This window comes from Nerophis ophidion, linkage group LG08 (genome assembly GCF_033978795.1).
Source record: "Nerophis ophidion isolate RoL-2023_Sa linkage group LG08, RoL_Noph_v1.0, whole genome shotgun sequence".
NCBI lineage: Eukaryota > Metazoa > Chordata > Actinopteri > Syngnathiformes > Syngnathidae > Nerophis > Nerophis ophidion.
The window spans coordinates 62988564-63004328 of record NC_084618.1 but is presented as its reverse complement, the minus strand read 5'-3'; the positions used below and the strand labels follow the sequence as shown (position 1 = coordinate 63004328).

At 40.5% G+C, this 15765-nt stretch overlaps 1 protein-coding gene across 2 annotated transcripts; it reads left to right on the top strand.

The window, feature by feature from the left end:
• Positions 1 to 5018: 5018 nt before the first annotated feature.
• LOC133557105 (clumping factor A-like) lies at positions 5019 to 11382 on the top strand. 2 transcript variants are annotated; one of them, XM_061907354.1, is made up of 2 exons: positions 5019 to 5067; positions 9163 to 11382. In XM_061907354.1, exons 1-2 carry the CDS (start codon positions 5034 to 5036, stop codon positions 10152 to 10154), a joined length of 1026 nt encoding a protein of 341 aa, XP_061763338.1. In that variant the 5' UTR covers positions 5019 to 5033; the 3' UTR covers positions 10155 to 11382. The 2 variants fall into 2 exon arrangements, 1 of the variants encoding a protein (XP_061763338.1); XR_009807697.1 differs by lacking the exon at positions 5019 to 5067 and adding an exon at positions 6004 to 6276 and having other exon boundaries at positions 9163 to 9303.
• The last annotated feature ends 4383 nt before the right edge of the window (positions 11383 to 15765 follow it).

The following is a 15765-nucleotide window of genomic DNA, read 5'->3' as shown; positions in this document are numbered from 1 at the left end:
ATTAGGTTTAATTGGGATGACTCACATACCGGTAGATTGTAGGCAATGTTTGATATACTGCAAATTTAGTTTAATTTCTATATGCGTAAACAAATGTAGTTGTGTAAAGGTATTAACACTAAAACTTTTATTTTATTCATGTAAACGACACAACGCGTTACTTTTGTAATGCTTATTTTATGTTTATATTTTAAGTCTTATAATCATAAATTCAAAAGAAAAGAAAGAAAATAAAACATTGGAAGGAAAATAATTCCAGATAAGGAACATCAATCCCCAACAAAGTGTCTGGAGCTTCTGTTTCATCAATCTGTTAACTAGCTGTACACGTTGAAACCAAGGCAGAATAATGAATTTATCCACAGTGCAATGTAAAAGTCAAGGTGTTTACGTTGTAATTGAGTAAACTTAGTCTCAAAGGAATATGACCTGCGGTGGCACTTTCTGATGGAACATCCACATTTTGATGTGCGGCCCCCAAGCCCTTGGACTCTTGAAACTGCGGCCCTCTTTATTATGAGGTTGAATAGCCATACTGTATGTACACTGATTACTGTAAATCTAAATCTTAGTTTAGATTTACAGTATTCTCTTTTCTAGTGGTTAGATTTTGCGCCCTGAGATCGTTAGGTTGTGAGTTCAAACCCCGGCCGAGTCATAACAAAGACTATAAAAATGGGACCCATTACCTCCCTGCTTGGCATTCACCATCAAAGTTTGGAATTGGGGGTCAAATCACCAAAATTATTCCCGGGCGCGGCCACCGCTGCTGCTCAATGCACCCCTCACCTCCCTGGGGGTGATCAAGGGTAATGAGTCACATGCAGAGAATAATTTCGCCACACCTATTGTGTGTGTGACTTTAACTTTTAACTTTAAAGATATATGGAGGGGGGGGAACCTGTCAATATATTGGTGAGACTGTCCTATGTAGAATTTTATGATTGTCTTTCAGGCAACATGGATGGACAAGGGGATGGATGGCACAATGGCCCGAATAGTAAGTTTGGTCGTCATCCGGTTTTCCACTAACTGATTTGTGTAGGTAATAGTAGTAGTGCATGTGTCAATCATCCTACAGGTTTCCGTCTGCCAATCCCAAGAGGACACCGGCCACCAAACGATGAACCAAACATGGAATTCATTGCCATCCTCGACTTTATCGTTAATCAAGAGATTATCTTTGTAAACCAGCCTGAGCAGTGGGACCTGGACAACAACAATGACATTCCCAACAACGTGAACATGGAAGATGTCATTGTTGAAGAGAATATCGACAATATCATTGGTGGTGAAGCTCAGCCTGCCGATGGTGTTGGGGCTGAGGGTCAGATGGACGTGAACCAGCGTTTGGAAGAAGCTGAGGCTTTGTCTGAATTACCAGGGAACCAGTCCAGAGAAGATGATGATGAACAGAATGATGTTCGAAACAGCGAGAGTATTTGTTGGTCACCTAGGTTGGGGTTAGATGATGCTAACCCTCAGCCAGGACCGTCAAGGATGAGATCAGAAGATGATGATAAACTATTATTGCAACACAACAGTTCTGACAGTAGCACAGACTCAGATATATTTGAACTAAACCTTTTACTTGATAGATGTAAGAAAACCTTGAGAAACAACTTGGACTTACAAGAGGAAAAAGAAGGGAAGACAATGATAGACTTTTGTGGCGCATCCAAAAGTGTCTGCAATAGTGATAAGGCTGAAGAAGGATCAGACTGTGAGGAGAGGTTGAAAGATTTAATCAGACAAGAGGCAGAGGAGGAGCCACCAGTCAGGATCAAGTCCCCACATAAGTGTTTCCAGTGGTGGCCTGGATGTGAGATAGACAGCTCTGAGAACAGCAGGAGCATAGATGGTCCTGAAGAAGACTCTCCGTCGGCTGGATTGATCCCTCAAAAAGATTACTTGGATACGGAAGAGCAAAAGACAACTTTAGGACTGAACAATGTTTCTGAAATCCCAAAAAGTAATAATTCTTACAAGGCTGACAAAACCGGGCTTTCAGAGAGTGCAGATGAAGACCCACTGCCTGGTCCGTCCAGCAGAATATTGAGTGAGGAAGCTACACACCAGGTCGACATGAGAAGCAGCAATCGGTTGCAGTGGTGGCGAGAGTTTAGTGGTAATAGTTCAGACAGCAGCACGGACTTCGACGATAGCCAGCAAGTTTGTCTGCCGGGACCGTCAAGGAAGAGATCTGTAGAAAATGAAAAAGACGAAGATGAAACGAGACGAAACAAACGTTTCCGTGTCACATTTCAGCATAATTCTGATAGCGGCTCTGACATGGAAGACTGGAATGGTTCTAAAAAACACTTGGATTTGCACAATACCAAAGGGAAGAAAAGATTAAGGTGGCGGGACAAGTTTCCTGTTAGGCACAAATGTGATTACGTTCCTTCTCACGACATCTTAAATGGTCCCCAAGAATTAACATCTGGTTTTAGTGACCAAGAGGCTGATGATATCCCTCTGCTTCCGCCATCCAAGGACAAGACATGGAGACTTGAGAGGAGAAGCCTGAAAAGCTTCCAAGTAGGGCACAAATGTGAAAACAGTTCCGACAGCACCGGCTCTGGCCAAGAGGAACCTTTCAAATCAAGTTTGCAGGACAACCTGGAGCGCTTGAATCTGAGCGGCAGTAGGAGAATAGTCACGTTCCAAGAGGGAAGAACTTCGAAAGAAAGTTCCAGTGGTGCGGAAGCGGAAGAAAGCCCACCGTTAGCACAGAAGACCAAGAGCTTGAGTGAGGAAGAAGAGAGCTGTGGCAAGAAATGATTTATTTATATCTTCTTAAAACTGAAATGGACTGTGGATGCATGTAGCTAATCTAACTTTGCATCCAGTTCCAAATCATGTAGTTTAATTCCATCGATTTAGGTGAAACATCAATGGGTTTGAGATCAAACATAAACTAGTAAACATACAAGTGAAATATGTTCTCAAACTACATAACAATTAATCCATAGGTTGAGAATAGTTTGCATAGCTGTTCTGTGAAAAGCATGCACTGTGTCCAAAGTGTTAAGCAGAAAAACAACAAATAGACATACAGTAGTATGGTTGTGCTATACTGTTGAAATACCATATTGACCCGAATGGAAGATTCACCTGAAAATAACACATTTTTAATAAAAGTAAAACGTTTTTCTAAATCAGCTAAATACATTTTCCAGGTCATTGATGTGTGAGTGACTAGAAGAAATGCTCTGACTTTCTTAAGAGGAAGTCAAGTGATGCCACCCGCTGATTTGCATGTAAAAAAATCTAACCCCCTGAACATGACCTGTTTTTCAGGCCGTTTTCTTGGAGGAAATATAATATTCTGGTCAATACGGTAGTTTTAGAGATTAGTTGCTTTAACAGCTATCTGATCAAAATGGAGCATTTTTTGCCAGCTGTCATCCCGATCTGTAATAGATCTGAGAATATCAAGAACACAAACAATACACATCCTGTTTGTAGGGCCAACATTCAAAGTGACATCACCCGCAGAATATATGCATCATCCCAATGATGTAATCATGTAATGACATCAAGTGCTTTGGTCAAAGCATGTTGACTGAATGTTACACAGAGAGCAATAAAAATCTTACTACAGTGTTTTTACATAATACCATTGCATTATTGTCAGCTTACTGACCTCTTACCCAAGTTTCAAATATGTGACACATCTTTGAATATTTTTAGTTCAACATGAGAAGGACTAACATCTGCGAAAGAAACTTTGGACTGCTTTGTAAACGTCGTTTTTATAGACCAGTTCCCTGAAGTTAAGGTAAGTATCACAATTTTCCCATTGTCAACCAATTGTAGCTATCGGGTGAGGCTTTAAATAACGATTATAAATGACAACGTACTTCAAGATTAAAACTACTGTGGTGCAGATCCATCGTTTAATCTTGATTCACTGATGTTTGTTTTCTAGAATTCCGTTTGACACCATGGAAGAAGGACGGGGAGATGGGCGGTGCTCTGGTACTTGATATTTGTTTCCCCATTACCATTGACAGTATCTCACAAGAGTGAGTACTCGTCTTACATTTTAGCAGCCATTTTAATTTTTCTATATTTTGTCAAAAAGACAAGAGGAGAGAACGGCGTTGGTTGTCACATGTTTTACAACAGTGTGAATTGCTTATCAACACATTCCAATAGTGACTACTACATTAAATTAAATCTGAAGGTGTTTTCCTAAAATGTCTTAGGCCATCTGCTGGTTGGTTTTAAAGAACAGATTCTGTTTTAAGAAACTTACAATGGATACCGTAAATTGTGCCATGCGTTTGAAGAGTGACAGCCGTAAAGCTTCTCAAACTGACGCTGAAATGCAATCGGGGAAAGAAAAACCTCTTGCCAGGTTGACAATGTCAGTTATGGACCAGAAAAAAATCAAAAAACGTCAAGCAACATATACACATTGGAGTACATACAAAACTCAACTATTTCAATGGGGGGAAGCTGCATCCACCAGGGGCGCTGCTCCGTTGTCCATCACACTGCAGGGGGTGAAGTGCCAAAGAGGTGGGATGGGGTGTAGAGCGTATGTGTGTGTCTATATAGTAGTAGTACATGGGTGCGTGTGTGACCATAATCTTGGAAGTGTTGTGAATTATATTTGTGAAGTGAATTATATTTATATAGCGCTTTTTCTCTAGTGACTCAAAGCGCTTTACAGAGTGAAACCCAATATCTAAGTTACATTTGAACCAGTGTGGGTGGCACTGGGAGCAGGTGGGTCAAGTGTCTTGCCCAAGGACACAACGGCAGTGACTAGGTTGGCAGAAGCGGGAATTGAACCTGCAACCCTCAAGTTGCTGGCACGGCCACTCTACCAACCGAGCTAAACCGCCCCACAAGTGTTGTGTATTTGTAATTTTCCTGTCTTCTCCGTATTTGCTTTTGTGTTAATTTTCCTCTACCCATTAGTCCAACGAGGCACACCTGCGACGACTCACTGCCCGGCACTATATAAGTTCATCACGGTCAGCTGTTCCTCGCCGGTTATTTTGTCATCTGTGTCCTCCATGTGCTCATGCCTGATTCACCTCTTCGAACTCGGTACGTGCTCTTCCCTTGTTCGCATTATTCCTTACCTCTCGCTTTTTGCTCCCTAGTTCCTCAATAACTGAGAGAAGTTTTTTGGAACATTTTGCTGACCTCCAAAAGTCCTCCTTTTGTTAGTATCCCCATGGGTTGCACTTCTGCCCCATCACCTTTAGTTTAACTTTTGTACCAATAAAGACATTCTAATTTTTTGTGACTCACTTAGCCTCCCGTCTCTGCATCTTGGGGTCCAGTCCTTGTTAGGTACCCAACAGGAAGTTGTTCATTCAGTGTTAAAGCCTTTTGCCTCAGTTCGCAGAGTGACTTCACGATAAGGCAGCTGGTTGCTATGTAGACGTTCGAAGTCTACCCAAAAATAGTCAACAATATTCCACGTGTCCTTGAAGGAAGGAGGGAAGCGATTTCAGAGCGTCCTTTGCTGCCAGGGTGTACCCTGCCTTTCGCCCAAGTGCATTTGGGATAGGCTCCAACACCCCCGCGACCCCGAAAGGGACAAGCTATTAGGTAATGTTTAAGGGTGGACTCCGGGATGCAGAGAATGAAGGCAAGGTAGTAGCTCAAAATGAAAATATTTAACTAGTCCATAATAGTAACAAAGGGTGATGGGGCAAAAATGCACACCATGGGTATTTAACAAAAGTCTTATCTTGAGTGGTCGGCGGAAAAAAAAAGCCGGGAAACACTAAGCGCAGCAAAAAGTCCTCTTAAAACAAGGTGGCTAGAAAACAAAACACAACGAGGTCAAGGTTAACAAGAATATAAAAAGGCACATACCAGGGCAGCAGAATCAGAGTAGGCACATGTAAGTGCGGGGTTCAGGAAAAAATAACCGTCAGGGACCAGCTGGCGGTGACGAGCTTAATTGCTACCGGGTAGTGATTAGTAGCAGGTGTGCCTCGTTGGGGACAAATAGACTGAGGAAAAAAAACTGACAAACAAATAGAGAAGGCAGGGAGAAGACAACAAACACAACACAAGTGGTAGAAAATTAATGGATGGGTCTCACTGGGTGTGTTTACAGTTACAGCATGAGCGATTGCAGGAGCTGAATTGTAAATAAGGGTTGTGTTGGTTAGGGAAAGCAGATGCATTCCAATACGTTTGTCTGCTCTACAGTTGTCCGTTCCGACTCTTAAATTCATCATCATTTTGCCTTCAATCCAGAAAATCAAGTTTGCCTGATAGAAAATGCCCGTACCTAACGTAAGTCTCCATTTTTTTTCAAAATTGCGCTAGATTGATGCTAATTTACATTGGTTTTGCTATATTAATGTTATTGATTAACACTAGCAATATTACATGGCGATTTCAACACCTTTGAAATTTGGTAAGTAAAACTACAACTAAGATACACGTTACAATCAAACAGCAAGTGTGTAAAAAGTACAAAACTTAGAGTACAAAGCACAAGACTAGACCAGCACATTCGGCTTCATGGCAACACAGTGTAGTCTATAAAATACTGCCACCGCTGTCTAATATCTTTGAAATTGCAACTGCATGCAAATTTTATTACATAATGTTGCACACATGAAAAGGAATCATAGTCCAAATAGCAGATTATAGTTTTCGTCACATTGCTTGGTGGAACAGGGGTTAGTGCATGTGCCTCACAATACAAAGATCCTGGGTTCCATCCTGAGCTCGGGATCATTTCGGTGTGGAGTTTGCATGTTCTCCCCGTGACTGCATGGGTTCTCTCCGGGTTCTCCGACTTCCTCCCACTTTCAAAAACATGCACCTGGGGATAAATTGGCCCTAGTGTGTGAATGTGAGTGTGAATGTGGTCTGTCTACCTGCGATAAGGGCGACTTGTTTAGGATGTACCTTGCTTACCGCCCGAATGCAGCTGAGATAGGCTCCAGTACCCTCTGCCACCCCAAAAAGGAACAAGCGGTAGAAAATGGATGGATGAACATTGTATTGGTCCAAACCAGTCCCTGGAAGCTGTTTATTTTATTTTCATTTTATTTAAATTAAATAAGACGATCAGTAATCAAAACAAAGACACGTTGACTAAAATGATAAAACAAGTAAATGACATGTTAGTAAAATTATAAATACGAGACAAATAAGTTGACAGAAACAAAATCATTTAATTTTGTGTTGTCGATGGGTGAGACAAGTTAGGAATGTATCCTGTCTCAGAATGTTCTCATTCATCCAGGTCATTGTAATCTCAGAGCATTCAGTCGATTGCAACTGGACTGCTTCGTTTGACTTGGAAGACGTTTTGCCCCTCATCCGACTAGGTTTCATCAGTTCATGCTCATAGACTTAGATTTATCAGATCTAGTCTAGGATCTGGTGCCAACACCCCAAGTGTTTACACTCCAAAAACCAGGTGGATGTGCATGAGCATGGATAGTTTCGCCCTATCGTAGTGAGAGAAAAAAACTGATGCAAACGAGCAATCCTAACTGTCAGAGCCAACGACAGTCGTTGAAGTGTAATTTTCCCTCGTTAAAACTGAGGTATTGTGTGGCAGAACAATCACTACTGTTTTGGATCAACTTCTACCAGTCCAAAATAGTCGGAATCCTCCACGTAAGCATTCCATTCAGTTGTAAACAAATGGCACAAGTGGTATACTGGTCACCGTTTGTGACCAGAATGTTACTACGTTTGTAACTCCTGTTTATTTGTTGGAGGCTACATTGCAGAGTCTTTTAGGAATGGTTGACAGGACGTGTTGTATGTAGGAGACAAGTTGTGTCACAGACCATCTTCTATGTTAAGGGATGGTTTTTCAAACTTGACTTAGATGGCTTCCCTCAGTTCTATTTCATACCATCCGTCGTACCTGTCCAGAATCTTTACAATTTTGTTCTCTAAGGAGTGCTGGGTCTACCTGAGGTGCAAGTGGACAGCTGAGTCTTAGCCTGAAGAGTTTGCCCATCTACGCTGTGCCATTCGTTGGCTTACAGTTTTTTTGTTTCCACAATATATGAATCAGTGCATTCATCATTAGACTGGATACCATACACCAGATTGTTTTTGTGGGTGTGGGGTGTCCGGTTTTTAGGATGCACTAGTCTCTGTCTCAGGGTGTTGCCTGGTTTGAAGTGTACTGGGGTGGTGTGTTGGTTAAAAAGTTTTCTGAGTTTCACAGAAAGACCTGATACATATGGAATGACAGTATATTTACCTCCGTCACCTTTTTCCTTCTCATCCACTCTGTTCTTGATATTTCTGGAACTGGATGCACTTTTCACAAACGACCAGCTGGGATTAAACACAAGTTTTGAGGGCTTTTGAAGGCTTCCCTCAAATGCCTATGCTCTTTCTTTTTGGCCTGTTTGCTGATATTGGGCCGATATCCAATTCAAAAATTGGATGGGTACATCTCCACTTATAAGGTTTACCATTTTACTTCAGAAAAGACTTGGTAGATGAGCTCTGAGCCTAATTCCGCAAACACCACAATTTGATGGCACCCTCTGCTGGTGAGGTAAGATGAGTGTGACAGCCAATCCCGTTCTCCCCAACTCAACAAATTAAATTTGGATGTACTTTAGAGTAGTCGCTGTACAGCTTTTATAGCAGAATACATTTACAATCAACTAAAAAAGACTCAACTCAGGCATTATTTGGGTGGGAGGCGGGGTTTAGTGTCATGTTTTGGGGTTGCATGACTGCCGCCCGCACTTAAGAACTATGGTTCAATTACAAGATGTGTTGTGACATTCTGAAGCGCAACGCAATGACTTTTGTGAGATACTGTGGTTGACAGTGACTTGTATTGCAAATGGATATAAACAGTAGGAAGGGGATTCATATGGACCCATTTATAGTGGTTCACTTGACACCAGAAAAGTGACTAATTGGGGAGTACACGTTCCCCTTTAGCCGCCAAATGGCAGTAGAGTGTTGAATATCTTAAGATGTGTTTTGTGGCCATTCCAACATTGTCCACAGCGTCAGTTGGTGTGTGGAGTGACGCTTTCCTTCATTTTCAGCAGAATGCACTGCAAAATGATTAACCTCCTCCACCTTCCTCTCACACAAGATCCACCCAGGAATGGGGCCATTTGCCCTTCCCGACTGTAGTAGTAGCGGTATTAACTATGTGTTATCACTGTGTTGCAGGCTACCGTATTCCACTGGAATTGGGAAGAGGGGAACCAAATTTAAGATTTCGTAGATTTTGCATTTCCCTGCATAGCGATGAGATCTCATTCATAATTTCGGCAGCGCCAAGACAATCTGATAACGATGTTGAGAGTGAAGACAATAACGGGGAGGCCCATAATGAAGACCATGGCGTGGAGGGGGACAATATTGAAGACACGGACGAGGAGGGGGACAACAACGAAGACATCGATGATGTCATTGTTGACAGTGACAGCGAGCGTGAAGAGGGTGAGGCGGACAACGCCGATACAGACAGCGACGGCCAAAACGAGGATAGCGATAACAGTTCGCTGCTGGAAGCCGACCACTTTGCGTGGATCCGCTTCATCTGGCAGGTGTGGCCGTTTTCCTGCGGCAACATATTTGAGGAAATCGTCTTCGAATTCCACGGCGTTCACGAGGACGATCTGATCATTCGTGCCTTCGATGTCATCCAGGAGCACGTTGAAGAAAATGACGGTAATGACAACATCGAAAGCGACGACCACGTCGCGGAAGACAACGTGGGAGAGGCCGACGCCAATCAGTGTCCGGAGGAAGTGGAGGAGATCCCCTTGCCTTTGCCCTTGCCGCTGGTGAGTGACAATCCTAAACCTGAGGAACGGGAAGAGAAAGATGTGCAATGGTGGCATGATTATAACAGCTCTGAGAGTGTTGACGAGGAAGACCCGGACCCACAAGACGGCAAAGCGGAGAAATCAGGACCACGGGTAGACTTGAGCGATAAACGTGATCACAGCACCAGTAATGGAGATTTGACTGAGGAACAGGAAGCACCGGATGATGGCGTCACTTGCTTTGGTAATCCGGAGGAGGAGGAAGACCCTTTACCTGGACCGTCCAGAAAGAGGCCGAGGGACGAGGGCTCAAGACATCAATTTGAAACAGGACGCAGAAAGCGTTTCTGTCCCCAGAATGATAACAACTCTGACGGCAGCCCAGACTGAGACGACTCAAAAGAAACTCATGAGTAGACCTTTCTCCCGACATCAAAAAGTCCAAAAAAGATGGATTGTCTATATTTTTGCATGCAAACACCACCCGGGAGAGAGTCTGTGCTTTTGATAATAATAATAATAATAGTAATACATTTTATGTGTTTGTCACTTTACATTTGAACAACAAATCTCAAAGTGCTACAGAGTAAAAACATCATAAAAGCACCAACACAAGACAGTAAAAAATATAAAAATTAGCTATATGCTTTTTAAAAAGGTAGGTTTTTAGCCCTTTTCTTACTGTCACTCACACACATAAACATGTACGCACGCAAGTCAGGAATTTCCCCGTGGCGACTAATACACACACTGCAGTACATACGTTTGACCACTTGTCAAACACTTCACACACTAAAACAGGGGTGTCAAGTCATTTTACATTGGAGGCCACATATGAGAAAAATCTACTGCGAATTGGGCCAGACTGCTAAAATCACGACACGATAACTTAAAAATAAAGACAACTTCACATCGTTTTCTTTGTTTAAAAATATAACAAGCACATTCTGAAAATGTCTAAATCATAATGTTGTTGGGGTTTTTTTTATACTGCGGTTAATAGTATTCTACCTTTATTTGTCGTTATTTATACTTTCTGAATAAATTATGTGATAATGTTCATCAGTCAACTCTTTGGTGTTAATTTTCAATTTATGTAGATACAAAAAAATATGCCAAAATAAAATTACAAGATGTTGTTTATGTAATTTGTTCGTTTTCCTAGACTGGTGCACTAACATACTTGGTTTAATTTGTACATATATAGCATCATGTACAAAGATACAAAAAAAATGCAATTGCGACATACAGTGAACACATTTTGATCAGCTGTGCTTTCATTTAAAAAATGTCAGGTTAATTTTTATACTTATCAAACTCATCCCGGATAAGACCTGGTCGTGGGCCTTGACACCCCTGCACTAAAAGCATGAAGGCTTACCTCCAGGGAACAATTTAAAAAAAAAGACATGCATAGGAGCCTGTTTCCTATTGCTTTCCATGCTTTTTGGCAATATTTGGACCCAACAAAGAGGGCTCAAAGATTAGACAAATTATGGTCATGGTTTAAATGTATTTTCCAACATGCATACAGTTACAATAAGGTACATCACATATTTCCAGCTCCTCGTCACATTTCCAAAAAGCAATCAGTGGAGGTTAGTTTGTGTCTTTATTATCAAACGTTTTTTATTTTACATTGAATTTATTACAGATTTTTTTTTTTCTTTTGAAATTTGTGAATTTATATATGTCAAAAATGAAACAAAAAATATGAATATACAGTTCTGTTTTGAACACAATCATTATGCTCATATTTTTATTCAATGAAACCGAATTCAGCTGGGATTTTTACCCAGATCAAGACTTTGCAGTAAAAGCAACAGAGAAAGATAAACTGAAACGTTTAAATATATTTCCTATTGAAATATTTTAAAAATAAAATAATGAAAAAAACAAAACAGCATTTTTGCTCTCCTAAAATAACATTTAAAAAAGGGTCTTGCAAAATGAGGACTGTCTTATGTTCGACTCAATACAGTATAAAATGCAAGGCTCTCCCATACCACTGTGTTGAGTCATAAATTAAAGCAAGCAGTATGTTTTTGCTACATAAAGGTCCTTTATAGCAGTGCTTCTCAACCTTTTTTCAGTAATGTACCCCCTGTGAGCATTTTTTTGAGTCAAGTACCCCCTAATCAGAGCAAAACATTTTTGGTTGAAAAAAAGAGATAAAGAAGTAAAATACAGCACTGTCTTCAGTTTCTGATTTATTAGGTTGTATAACAGTACAAAATATAGCTCATTTATAGTGGTCTTTCTTGAACTATATGGAAAAAAAGATACAAAAAAAACTAAAAACTTGTTGAAAAATAAGCAAGTGATTCAATTATAAATAAAGATTTCTACACATATAAGTTATCATCAACTTAAAGTTGAAAAATATGTGTGTGACTTGCTTTTCTTTGTGCTGTTTAATTTTTTCTGTTTACATTTTTATAATTTGTACAGCCTACACTCGTTTCGCTCATTTTACCGCAAATTGTTTTGTTTTCATTCGACCAATTTTATATCTCTAAATCTGCAAAAACTACATATACTTTTAAATATCTCTAATGTTAACCCACAGTTTTTATTAGAATTTTCCAGAGGTCACTGTTTCTCTCGCTCTATTTTCAGAACACACATCAAGTTCAAATAAGAACTCACAAGCGCTTTGCAGCTGGCAACGCTTTAGGATAATGATGGCGAATTCCACACAGATGAAGGGTCCAAATGCCATACCTGCACCGTGCTCTATGGCTGCACATGCATGCTATAGCAATCTATGGCTTGATCACACTTACACTTGAGAAGCCAAATTCCCACCATATACTGTCTTACCAAATGTGCATATTTCAATGCTGTAAGATGTGTGGTACACTTACATATAGTTGCTTTATTGATAAAAAGCTGCTCTTGATTACTTAAATGCCAGCCGTGTGCAGTTCTCTAATGTATGTGCAAACATCAACTTAATGACCCACAATTTACAAATATTAGCATTAATATACAGTGGGGCAAAAAGTATCTAGTCAGCCACCGATTGTGCAAGTCGTCCCTCTTAAAATGATGACAGAGGTCTGTAATTTTCATCATAGGTACACTTCAACTGTGAGAGACAGAATGCGGGAAAAAAATCCAGGAATTCACATTGCAAGAATTTTAAATAATTTATTAGTAAATCATGGTGGAAAATAAGTATTTGGTCAACCATTCAAAGCTCTCACTGATGGAAGGAGGTTTTGGCTCAAATCTCACGATACATGGCCCCATTCATTCTTTCCTTAACACGGATCAATCGTCCTGTCCCCTTAGCAGAAAAACAGCCCCAAAGCATGATGTTTCCACCCCCATGCTTCACAGTAGGTGTGGTGTTCTTGGGATGCAACTCAGTATTCTTATTCCTCCAAACACGACGAGTTGAGTTTATACCAAAATGTTATATTTTGGTTTCATCTGACCACATGACATTCTCCCAATCCTCTGCTGTATCATCCATGAATCAATTTTGCTATAAACTCAACTCGTCGTGTTTGGAGGAAGAAGAATACTGAGTGCATCCCAAGAACACCATACCTACTGTGAAGCATGGGGGTGGAAACATCATGCTTTGGGGCTGTTTTTCTGCTAAGGGGACAGGATGATTGATCCGTGTTAAGGAAAGAATGAATGGGGCCACGTATCATGAGATTTTGAGCCAAAACCTTCCAACAGTGAGAGCTTTGAATGGTTGACCAAATACTTATTTTCCACCATAATTTACAAACAAATTCTTTGAAATTCCCACAATGTGAATTCCTGGATTTTTTTTCCACATTCTGTCTCACAGTTGAAGTGTACCTATGATGAACATTACAGACCTCTGTCATCATTTTAAGTGAGAGAACTTGCACAATCGGTGGCTGACTAAATACTTTTTTGCCCCACTGTATGTAGCTAACGGGTTTACAAACTGGCACACTGAGCGTCTTCTCAAAAAACATGGTTGCAAACACATTTTACAGACAAATGTATTTTCCTTAGCATATTTTTCAGCATTCTTTCCAGTAAAAAAATCAGTTAATTCTGCCTTTAAACAACTAAATTTAGCTAAGAAGGTTTAAAACATGTGCTTTTTGATTGCATTTTTCAAGGAAGGCACATACTTTAAGCCTGCTAGTACAAGCAACATACTATCATTTATAATGTTTAGCTTCCAATGAACAAAAGGTGCAGCCCGGTTGTACGGGGATTATACAATACAAAGGTCCTGGGTCCTATCCTGGCCTCAGGATCTTTATTTGCACGTTCTCCCCATGATTGGGTGGGTTCCTTCGGAGTACTCCGGCTTTCTCCCAGCTCCAAAGACATGCACCTGGGATAGGTTAATTGCAACACTAAAATGGCTCTACTGTGTGAATGTGAGTGTGAATCTTGTCCGTCTAGCTGTTGGCCCTGCCGTGAAGCAGAGACTTGTCCAGGGTGTACTCCGCCTTCCACCCATGTGTAGCTGGGATAGGCTCCAGCACCCCCTGCAACCCCAAAAGGGACAAGGGGTGAAAAATGGATGGATGGATGGATGAACAAAAGGTGTAATTGAAATGTGCATTTAATTCAAATACCCATTCAAAAACTTTTATTTGAGTGCATTTCATATGATTAGGAGGTTAATTATTTATGTTGGGTCCCAATACAAGCATGTAACATTACATTAAAGGCCTACTGAAACCCACTATTACCGACCACGCAGTCTGATAGTTTATATATCAATGATGAAATATTAACATTGCAACACATGCCAATACGGCCGGTTTAGTTTACTTAATTATAATTTTAAATTTCCTGTTGAAAATGTCGCGGAATGATGACGCGTGTCTGTGACGTTATTGGTGGGAGGGGACATTTTAGCCCAGCACCACTTACGGCTAAAAGTCGTCTCTTCACGCAATCACACAGTATTTTGGACATCTGTGTTGCTGAATCTTTTGCAATTTGTTCAATTAATAATGGAGACGTCAAATAAGAATGCTGTTGGTGGAAAGCGGTGGATTGCAGCTGCCTTTAGCAACCGAAACACAGCCGGTTTTTCTTTGTTTGTTGTGAAGCTTTAACACAGAGCGGTCAAGTGAACATGTTTCCCTACGTCAACCAGCAAGTTTTTGGATGGGAAATTGTGATATTAAGTCGGCCCTTACCGGAGACTCTTGAGTGGATTACGCGACCTCATCCTGCAGCTCAAAAAGGTAGCTGTGATCTTGGCTCCCTGGCTTCTCTCAGAGACACTGGCATTCACCGCAGCCATCCGACTTTCAGGTATGGCTTTATAATTTCACTAAAATACTATTAACACAATAAGCAGATAAGGGATTTTCCAGAATTATCCTAGTAAATGTGTCTAACAGCCACCCGACTTTCAGGTATGACTTTATAATCTCACTAAAATACTATTAACACAATAAGCAGATAAGGGATTTTCCAGAATTATCCTGTTAAATGTGTCTAATTACATCTGAAATGGTCCCACTGCCGCCGTCTGGAGCCGTCGCCTTTTTTTTTTTTTTTTTTAGAGCTTCACTCTAACTTTCCTCATCCACAAATCTTTCATCCTCGCTCAAATTAATGGGGAAATCGTCGCTTTCTCGGTCCGAAGTGCTCTTACTGCTGGTGGCTCACATTATAAACAATGTGAGGATGTATCGTCTGCTACTTCCGGTGCAGGCAAGGCTTTTTTATTAGCGACCAAAAGTTGCAAACTTCATCGTCAATGTTCTCTACTAAATCCTTTCAGCAAAAATATGGCAATATCGCAAAATGATCAAATATGACACATAGAATGGACCTGCTATCCCCGTTTAAATAAAATCTAATTTCAGTAGGCCTTTAAATCACATGTGTATTTATTTAATTGTCTGTTGTCAATAAGAGATGTTAAACAATGTTTAGTTTTGACATTTTATTATAGCAAAACGAAAAATGAAAAAAATATATTAATAATGGCATTCATTTTTATTTATTTAAAAAAGGTTTACAAATAAACATT

Excerpts from the sequence above, each read along its gene's own strand:
- LOC133557105 (XM_061907354.1), top strand. The coding sequence starts at position 5,034 with ATGTGCTCATGCCTGATTCACCTCTTCGAACTCG. Across the intron at positions 5,068-9,162 it reads GATTCACCTCTTCGAACTCG|GCTACCGTATTCCACTGGAA; the intron begins GTACGTGCTCTT and ends ACTGTGTTGCAG.